Source organism: Thalassophryne amazonica, chromosome 13, assembly GCF_902500255.1.
Source record: "Thalassophryne amazonica chromosome 13, fThaAma1.1, whole genome shotgun sequence".
Classification (NCBI taxonomy): domain Eukaryota; kingdom Metazoa; phylum Chordata; class Actinopteri; order Batrachoidiformes; family Batrachoididae; genus Thalassophryne; species Thalassophryne amazonica.
The window spans coordinates 2436245-2447098 of record NC_047115.1 but is presented as its reverse complement, the minus strand read 5'-3'; the positions used below and the strand labels follow the sequence as shown (position 1 = coordinate 2447098).

Below are 10854 nucleotides of genomic sequence, written 5' to 3'. Positions count from 1 at the left end.
TGTTTTCAAGACCTCTACTGCCATCTACTGGCCAGTAGTGTTCATGGCAGTATTCGCCCTAAGTACTAAGCGTCTGGGCACCAAATCAACTTTTTGGCTTTGCAAATGGCTTTTTTTTTTTTTTTACAAATAGTTTAAAAACAAAACAAAACAGCAAAAAAATAATACTAATAATAAAATAACATTACAAGGCAGCTCTGCGGTGTTTGCACAGACACAGTGCGAGCAGTTAGATGCTTGTAGCTCTTCAGCAGCAGGATACCCTCACGACGGCCGACCAGAATAATATCAAACAGGTTTGATTATCATTGGACCATATGATCGGCGATCAAGAGGTGGTCCTGAGATGTTAAATGCAGCTTGTTACTCCATGTACTACACGATGCAGGACGCACGATTAACCTGAAACTCGGTCCAAAAAATTCCTGCATGAAAAACCATCTCGCACAGTGTAAAGCACGTTTTACAACATCATAAAACGTGCGCACATTCTCTCCACATGCAAAACATTTTCGATGACTCTTCCAGGGCTCTGTAAAAATGCCTGTTTTTACAAATAAAAAAAATGGAATATTTTACAAAAGCACATTTATCTGTAAACACCAACACATGACAGATGTCACATTAACGTGTTGGTTTACATAATGAATGACTGAAGCAATCAGTGTTTAGCAGAGGCACTTTTACCCAGAATCCTTTGCAATCTGTCTGTTTGTTACAAACGCATGACTCTAAAAAGAGAGCTTTAAATCAGAAGTGCCTGACTCCGTGGTATAACTCTCAAACTCGTAGCTTAAAGCAGATAACCCGTAAGTTGGAGAGGAAATGGCGTCTCACTAATTTAGAAGATCTTCACTTAGCCTGGAAAAAGAGTCTGTTGCTCTATAAAAAAGCCCTCTGTAAAGCTAGGACATCTTTCTACTCATCACTAATTGAAGAAAATAAGAACAACCCCAGGTTTCTTTTCAGCACTGTAGCCAGGCTGACAAAGAGTCAGAGCTCTATTGAGCTGAGTATTCCATTAACTTTAACTAGTAATGACTTCATGACTTTCTTTGCTAACAAAATTTTAACTATTAGAGAAAAAATTACCAAAGACGTATCGTTATCTTTGGCTGCTTTCAGTGATGCCGGTATTTGGTTAGACTCTTTCTCTCCGATTGTTCTGTCTGAGTAATTTTCATTAGTTACTTCATCCAAACCATCAACATGTTTATTAGACCCCATTCCTACCAGGCTGCTCAAGGAAGCCCTACCATTATTTAATGCTTCGATCTTAAATATGATCAATCTATCTTTGTTAGTTGGCTATGTACCACAGGCTTTTAAGGTGGCAGTAATTAAACCATTACTTAAAAAGCCATCACTTGACCCAGCTATCTTAGCTAATTATAGGCCAATCTCCAACCTTCCTTTTCTCTCACAAATTCTTGAAAGGGTAGTTGTAAAACAGCTAACTGATCATCTACAGAGGAATGGTCTATTTGAAGAGTTTCAGTCAGGTTTTAGAATTCATCATAGTACAGAAACAGCATTAGTGAAGGTTACAAATGATCTTCTTATGGCCTCAGACAGTGGACTCATCTCTGTGCTTGTTGTGTTAGACCTCAGTGCTGCTTTTGATACTGTTGACCATAAAATTTTATTACAGAGATTAGAGCATGCCATAGGTATTAAAGGCACTGCGCTGCGGTGGTTTGAATCATATTTGTCTAATAGATTACAATTTGTTCATGTAAATGGGGAATCTTCTTCACAGACTAAATTATGGAGTTCCACAATGTTCTGTGCTAGGACCAATTTTATTCACTTTATACATGCTTCCCTTAGGCAGTATTATTAGACGGTATTGCTTAAATTTTCATTGTTACGCAGATGATACCCAGCTTTATCTATCCATGAAGCCAGAGGACACACACCAATTAGCTAAACTGCAGGATATTCTTACAGACACAAAGACATGGATGACCTCTAATTTCCTGCTTTTAAACTCAGATAAAACTGAAGTTATTGTACTTGGCCCCACAAATCTTAGAAACATGGTGTCTAACCAGATCCTTACTCTGGATGGCATTACCCTGACCTCTAGTAATACTGTGAGAAATCTTGGAGTCATTTTTGATCAGGATATGTCATTCAAAGCGCATATTAAACAAATATGTAGGACTGCTTTTTTGCATTTACGCAATATCTCTAAAATCAGAAAGGTCTTGTCTCAGAGTGATGCTGAAAAACTAATTCATGCATTTATTTCCTCTAGGCTGGACTATTGTAATTCATTATTATCAGGTTGTCCTAAAAGTTCCCTAAAAAGCCTTCAGTTAATTCAAAATGCTGCAGCTAGAGTACTGACGGGGACTAGAAGGAGAGAGCATATCTCACCCATATTGGCCTCTCTTCATTGGCTTCCTGTTAATTCTAGAATAGAATTTAAAATTCTTCTTCTTACTTATAAGGTTTTGAATAATCAGGTCCCATCTTATCTTAGGGACCTCGTAGTACCATATCACCCCAATAGAGCGCTTCGCTCTCAGACTGCAGGCTTACTTGTAGTTCCTAGGGTTTGTAAGAGTAGAATGGGAGGCAGAGCCTTCAGCTTTCAGGCTCCTCTCCTGTGGAACCAGCTCCCAATTCAGATCAGGGAGACAGACACCCTCTCTACTTTTAAGATTAGGCTTAAAACTTTCCTTTTTGCTAAAGGTTATAGTTGGGGCTGGATCAGGTGACCCTGAACCATCCGTTAGTTATGCTGCTATAGACGTAGACTGCTGGGGGGTTCCCATGATGCACTGAGTGTTTCTTTCTCTTTTTGCTCTGTATGCATCACTCTGCATTTAATCATTAGTGATCGATCTCTGCTCCCCTCCACAGCATGTCTTTTTCCTGGTTCTCTCCCTCAGCCCCAACCAGTCCCAGCAGAAGACTGCCCCTCCCTGAGCCTGGTTCTGCTGGAGGTTTCTTCCTGTTAAAAGGGAGTTTTTCCTTCCCACTGTAGCCAAGTGCTTGCTCACAGGGGGTCGTTTTGACCGTTGGGGTTTTACATAATTATTGTATGGCCTTGTCTTACAATATAAAGCGCCTTGGGGCAACTGTTTGTTGTGATTTGGTGCTATATAAATAAAATTGATTGATTGATTGACTTTATTTTTCAAGACCTCCGCCTGACTGAGCGCTGTGACTGATAGAGAGTTAGCTTCGTGGCTGCTCTCAGAGTGCCTCTGTGCTGGGAGCTCTGTAGTGAACAAGTGCTTCCAGCAGGGGCAGAATGTTCAAAGACAAAAGTGTGGCCTCATTGTTTGGGTCTGTTGTTACTTTTAATATTACTAGAAGCTATTGTGGCATTAAAACTTAAATTCGTTTTATTAGTAGTTGTAAATGTACCAGAGACAGTATTGGAATTTATCGGTTATCTGTAACTTCCGATACATTTTTGGGTGGTTTATTGTTTTATCTTTATCGAAGATAACTTTTCACTTATCTGATTATCTGTTATTGAAGTAAATTTTTTGGTTATCTGTGCCCATCACTGAGTAGCAGTAGTAATTGTAGCAGTAGTAGTAATAGTGGTAGTAGTAGTAATAGTGTTAGTAGCAGTAATAGTAGTAATAGTGGTAGTTGTAGTAGTTTTGAGCCTTCATAGATGCCATCTTGCAAAAAAAAACCTGTTTCTTATTTTTTTATAAAGGTGCTGTTGTTATTTGTCGCTAAGACTGTGACGTAGATGTTAGCTGGAACATCAGAGGTGTGACTGTTTTGTTTAAATGCTGGTTTTTATTTAATTTTTTTCTGGTTGTGTTTGGAGTTTGGAGGGTGTCGTCTGTTGTGGACGCTGTCAAATAAATTGTTTTCTGATGTAAAAACTGAACTGTAGCGATGAGGCTAGGCTAACCAGCTGCTAGCGCTTTCACTACGGCCATCAAGCACATAATGAATCATCAGCGTTTATTAATTTGTTTACTGCACAGATTTTGACAAAATTTTCACCACAGATAGATATTAGCCTATGAAAGAGGTGATCCGGATCCAGATTCTGTATCAAATTTCACTTTATAAGACCTACTACACAGATTCTCACCAAATTTTCACCACACATAGATATTAGGCCACGGAAGAGTCTGGATTCTGGAGGTGAACTGGATCCGGGTTGGACGTCTGAAATCTCAGTTTGCTCTTGTTCAGATATTAATTTAGTTTGAAGTGAATGTATTGATATCTATTGGTGTCTGACAGCTGAATGTGAACTATAACTCTTTACACTCTAACAGAACAGAGTTTTATGAAAACATGACTAAATTAGCAAAGCTTTTAGCCGAGTGCGTCAAACAGATTTAAGGAAGTCTGTGATTTGGCAGCAGCACAAAGTTTCAGTTAAAAGTTCAACACTGAAATTAATCATAATAATAATAATAAAAAACCAGCTAGCTGTGGTTAATAACGTTTATTGGTTTTCATCTTTTCCATTCTTAACGGTCAAAGTTTTTTTTGGGGGGGGGGGGGGGGGGGGGTGACGTCCCAGCAGACGGTTAAATCTTGTCACCTTCAGTCTGAGAACACAAAGCTGTTTTCTGACTTGCGTCATGGTGCATTTATCTCAGGTTTTACTAAAGGTTTTTATGTTACGAGACAACGCTTTGGAAAAGCCGCCAGCTGGTGGCGGCTAATGAGATGCTAATTCATCAGATTTAGTCTGAGCCGACGTGTTTAGTTTCATTTAGCTCCGAGTCAACAAAGAAAAAGAGTCAAAACCAGCAGATTTTAGGTTTTTTTGTTTTTGTCAATTAGAAAAGAAAAGAAATAAACAGATTATATGAAGAAAGAGATGTTGAATGGAAAAAAATCCCCCAAAAATCTGATCTGTTCCCCCCACAGGTTTGGTTATTGGCCGGTGACTTCACAATCTGAGTCTAGTTATTTCCCAAAAGATCATAGCTGCAGAAAAACCAAAAACGCTAACACACAAAACATTAGCATATCGCTACACAGCCGTTAACCTCCTCAATGTGAACAACTGCAGTCTCAGGCCTGGAGCCACGAGACACAGCGTCCAGGACACCCAGGTGGACCAGCAGTCCAGCCCCATGTCTCCAAAGTAGCCATCTACCTGCTGCATACAGGTGGGCGTGTCCTTGGCCAGGTGAAACATGGGCGTGTCCTTGACCTTCTCCAGCCATCAGGGTCCTCAACAATAAGGCACCCAGATCATGTCCAGAGAAACTCCCCACATGGACTAAATGTGGTCTCTGATGTTCCCTCAGTGATCCTCCTCAACTGAGTCTTACTAAGTAACCGTTCATTTGACACAAAGATCCTTCACACAGACCTGGGACCAAGTATACCATACTGAGCGTCCAACCCAGTCTACAACCCAAACCAACACCCAGTCCATGCAACCACTGAAGAGTGTAGGAACTGGAACACATCCCTGAGGAACACTAGAATTCACTCAGAAGAAGTCACAGATTGTGTCTCTGCTGAAGCAGCACTCACAGTACCTGTGTGCAGGCTGCCTACGATGTCCAACATCTTCTTGGAGATCATCAGTTAATGCTGGCATGGTGACCTGTGAGCACGAAGCTGGTTTGATCTGATTTCTGTGCTAATGTAAACATAAAAACTCTCCATCACAAGGAGAGCGATGAACCACTGTGTACGTTGTGTAATGAACATTGTCGTAATACCTCCATCTGTGTCGAAAAAAACAGGACTGCATGTCAGCAGCTAAAGCTAAAAGACTGGGTGCTAACAGTGGGAATCAAAAGACTGGACTTTACCAGACTCACCAGTATCAAAAGCCAATGGTTTAGGATTGTAAATCCAAGACTGAAGCTCATCTTAAGAAAGAAGGAAGCAATGTCTGACCGATCAGGAAAGAAGAAAAAAGTCAGAGGTGTTGACGTCAGCTTTGGTTCTGTCCGTTACTGGATGCTGTGACCCAAATGCAATACGACGTTTATGACGATTCAGGAGAATTTATTCAACAGTGAACGTGCAAACAGAAAAAGACAAACAGCGCAAACCTGCATCTACAAAGACAAAACCATCAACAAATGTTGAAACAAACAGCGACGTTCCAGGTTTGATCCTGATCAGATCGAAATTCTTCAGGTAATTTTGTTCACAGCAGAAGCGGACGAGTGTAAAAAGGAACTTACTGCAGGTCGTTTGATGTAACGCGAGTCGGCGAGTAAACTGTTGCTGGTTAATTTCCTGATTCCTGACTTTGTTGTTTAGCGCGATGCTAACGATGTCGGCCATGTTGGTACGGAGGACGACAGTGAGTAAGTGGGCTGGAGCTGCAGTGACGGTGCACAAATCAAACTGGGACAAACGAAAAGCCTCCAAAGAAAGAGAGGTAATGAAAAGAGAAGAAGGGGATGAAAAGATGAAACAGAAACACAGATTTAATAAACTCAGCTTCATATTTTGAGTTTAAAGCTGCAGGCGGGACTTAACTCTCCGAGGACTCTACAGCAGGTGTATTCTGGGTTCAGAGCGGTTCAGACCTGTTTTCTTTCGGGGACATTGTTTTGATTGAGCTGCTCGAAGACGTCCTGGTTCCAGGAGCTTTTTTGCACTTTTTGAGGTGGTCTTATTTTGTACCTGTCAGTGTCAGAATATGATGTCATCACCCGGCACAAAGAAAACAAACGATAACATCAAAGTTGCAGCGGGTTTGATAGAGGACGACCTCAGGCTTTACACGTGCACAGTCATCCTGTGCACGTGCACGGCTGACAGACGAGTACCGATTGTCAGCTGACCTCAAAGCACAAACTTTAGAATAAACATTCTGGACCGTTTCTTTATCCAGTGGAAACTGGACGTGGGGTCTTTGTGGGACAATACGTCCACTCGTCTTCGCGGCATGTCAGACACAGCGGGTCGATCCCGTGTGACAGGTCATGCTCGTCAGTCTGCTGACAGCAAAAACAAAATAGAAATGCTTACTGCTGACGGGATGGTAACAAAGACCCTCTGAGCAGAAGACTGATGGACACATGCCGTCCACTTCTTTAGGAACGCCTGCTGATTAATACAAAGATCAGCTAATCACATGGCAGAACATCCAAGCTGTCAGACATGTGGACATGCTGAAGTTCAAACTGAGCAGCAGAATGAAGAAAAGGTTTAAGTGACGTGGAACAGCTGATCTACTGGGATTCTTACCCACAACCGCCTCTGGTCGAGAACACCTTGTTGGTGTCAGAGGTCAGAGGAGAACAATCTGAGTGGTTCCAGGAACTCAAAGAACCACTTATTGCAACCAAAGTCTGCAGAAGATCATCTCTGAGCATGTGGAACATCCAAGCAGAAGACGTTGGTCTGAGTCTGGAGCTCTGCTGCCACGTTCATGCACATCATGCACCATGGTGTGATGTCATCATGTCAATCTGGACATCTCAGAGTTCACCACGTCTGGACCGGCAAGACTGCTTCTCTGGACCTTTTTTCAGCCACCGCCCACTTTGGCCTGAACTACACCCTCATGGCAGCCGATCAGACCGCAGACCCCGAGGTGCAGTCACTGAGTTGACAGACATCACTTTTGGTGAGGGTGGCATCAGGCTGCTCTGCGACATCTCCACAGGACAGCCACGACCCATTGTCGCTGCTGCACGGAAGCGATGCGCCTTTGATGCTGTGCCTGGCCTTTCCCACATGGGGAGGAACCCATCACAAAGACTGGTGGCAGCCAAGTTCGTCTGCCATGGGCTCAAGAAGGATGTAGTGTTTACACATAACGACGGCACATCACGAATGCCACGAAGTATATATTCTTGGCCACTGATCACGAATGTGATGATTTGAGGCAGAGGCGTCAGGTGTCCGCAGGAACTGCTGCAACCTGTTACCACGTGTTACAATTAATGGCACATGTTGCTGGAGAATTATCAGGAGCCATTACACACAGTCAAGAATAATGTTCTGCGTTGTTACGTGTTGTTGCGCATAACAGCACATCGTTAAGTTCTGTCACGTTGTGAACGAGGTGAATTGTCTCCACACACACAGCATATTCAACCGACCATCAGTTGCTGAACAATTCAGATTGCTCCAGTTTGCTCCTCAAAAGTCATGCTTAGTTGGGAGGAGACAGAGCCAGATGTGTGGCTCCACGCGGGTCTCGTCTCGCTCATTTTCCCAAACATCAGGCGCAGCAGCAGGTGGAACACCTGCAGGAGCGTACTGAGGAGCACTGGAACAAAGCTTTTAGTTGACTTGTCACTGTCCTTCTTCAGCATACTGCAGCAATGAAACTGAATGCGGTGCAGCAGGGTTTAATTGTGCACACGTCAGAGAAGAACATCGTAACGCTCTATTAAGGATCACCAGTAATCATAATGGATCAACACGCTCAGTTGCGACCTCCACGACATGAGGCAAAATGAGGGTGGTGTGTGACAATCGTGAAAGATTTTTTTTGTCAGCCAAAAACATGCTCTGTGAAAATCACAAATATCACGCACTATTAAGAAACCTATTCAGATGCAGACAACAGGGTACAAACCCATGAAACTCGCTCCGAGCCAGGACCCACTCTGACAGTTATGCTGTTTAGTTTATAGGGTACTTTGTTATCTTTATTATCTTTTATACTTTAGCCATGTCTTGAGTGTCATTCTAGTTTGGTTTAGGTTTGTCTGTTACTCTGTAGTCACTGATTGTACTGTCTGTTGTTTTCACCTTTAGTATGTTGTTCACTCTCACCTGCACCTGACTATCTCATCTTTGTCTTCGTCTGCCTCATTCATGCACTCACACTCTTGCACCTGCCTGTTTCATCTTTGTCTCTGTCTGCCATGATCACTCTCTCTCTCACCTGTCCTCCCTCCTCTTGGATTCACCTGTTGATGCCTGCCTTCCAGAACTTTCTCCAGCACATGCATCTTGTTCCCCAAATTACATCACCTGTGTATTTAAGCCCTTCACTTTCTCCACTCCCCTGAAAGCTCACTGATCTCTGTATCCTCATTCTAGCCTTTTCTCATAGTCCTGTTTTTGCCACACTGTGTATTGACCTTGCTTTGTTTTTTGGACTTCGCTTTTTGCCTCAGCCCATGTTACAGTGTCTCTCCGTGCCTTTGAACCCAGCCTGTTTTTTGACCACATTTTTGCCTTGTACTTACCTGTGCCTCTGCTTCACTGCCTGCCTTCCTGTGTACCGTACTCCCGCCTGTCTTCAAAATAGTCTATTTTTTACCTCCAACACTTTGTCTGCGAGTCTGCAGTTTGTGTCCTCCAGCTTTCTGTGCCATGCATCCTTGAGCCGAGACAGAATGAGCTGGCCAGAAGTTGGACATAGAGGACTCCACCCCAGCCAAGAACTCTGCCCTAACAAATCCAGACATGGTCACCATCAAGGAGATATTCGCAGACATCAGGTTTTGTTTTTGTGTGCTTTCTTGACTGCTATTCCCCGAAAGAGAAATTTGATTCTCTGGACCAGGCATGGGAGCTTGTGGAGGCCAACTCATGGCTATTTGAAGTCTTACCAGAGCTACAAGGGCTGGAGGATTTATTTGCTGAGGAGAGACTCCCTGACTGGGTGAAGCACCCTGAGGCGCACTTGCTATCCACTCTTCCATCAACTGACAGCAAGTCGACTGGGAAGACATGAATGAGGATGATGAAGATAAAACAATGACGCTTCCTCATCAGAGGTGGACGGATTGTGGCTTCAGGACACCGCCACCATTTTAATTAAAATTCGGGACTTATTTTTCTGAGTTTTTGGACAAACCAGGTTGGCAGCACAAACAGTGGATTTTTTTTCCACTCTCGATGAAATGCTACAAGCCGAACTGAACACTGTCATGGCTTTTCCTGATCTGGCAAATATCAAAACCCTGTTTAAGCAAGGTCAGCTCCCTCCATACATTGAAGATCTGATGGACTTCCTTTTTGAAGCTGAACTGTATGATTCCTGCCTGAATACATCCAGTGTGATCACCCTGTCTGCCCCAGCTGTCACGCCTCCCCAGGTGGTCCCATTGACCATGACCATTCTGCAGGCCGCATCAGTTTCACAGCGCTCTCCAACCCAGAAATTGGCCAAGCTGAGACAGCCTGGAGGGCCGCTCATGTGACCATTCGCTGCACCGACGCTGGTCGCACCCACACCGGCTCTACAAATGCTTAATGCACCACAGTTACAGCCAACGGCACCCACAACTGCTCCGCCTACGGTAACAGAAGCTGTCATGCTGCCTGACGTCCCTGCTCCCACAGGGCCATCAGGAGAAGACAAGTCACCACAGCAGCTGGCGACACCTGCTCAGTCCTCACCAGTGTGCCAGCTCCAGAAAACTCCAGCAATGACACCACTGCATTCTTTAGGACCAATCACAACAGTGGCATTGGCCAAGGATGTCATGGCGTGCACACCCTCACAGATCCCAGCAGCAGCGCCAGACGAAACAATCCCAGTGCGCACTTCGCCACAAACAGCAGCAGCACTGGCTGAATGTTTTTCTTCTTTGTCCGGCCCCAATGACTTCTGGGATAGGCTCCAGCCCCCTGCGACCCTTAACTGGAATAAGTGGGTTGAGAAGATGAATAAATAAATTATTTTCTTGTGCACTTGATTTCAGTGTGGGAGGTTCTCAGTTCAAACCCCACCCCTACCAAATTTCTTCATGTAATGTAGAATTGTCATGCCCCGCCCTGATCTAGGCTCCTATAGTTCATCTCCATCTTCCCCAGCTTTGTTTGATTGTTATTTTCATCATGTGTTTATTCTATGTTCTGTTTTTGCTTTGTCACTTTCTTTCTTTGTTACTTTTATTCTTCAGCCATGTTTCAGTTCTGTTCTAGTTTTGTTCAGCCAGTCTGTGTTTTCATTGTTTATCATCT

At 43.5% G+C, this 10854-nt stretch overlaps 1 protein-coding gene across 1 annotated transcript in view; it reads right to left on the bottom strand.

Moving 5' to 3' along the window:
* LOC117523799 (prolyl-tRNA synthetase associated domain-containing protein 1-like) overlaps positions 1 to 5538 on the bottom strand; it is a 36577-nt gene extending 31039 nt beyond the window's left edge. The window contains exon 1 of the mRNA XM_034185411.1: positions 5488 to 5538. Within this exon, the coding sequence (XP_034041302.1) occupies positions 5488 to 5538 (51 nt within the window). The remainder of the gene's footprint in view (positions 1 to 5487) is intronic.
* Between the last annotated feature and the right edge of the window lie 5316 nt (positions 5539 to 10854).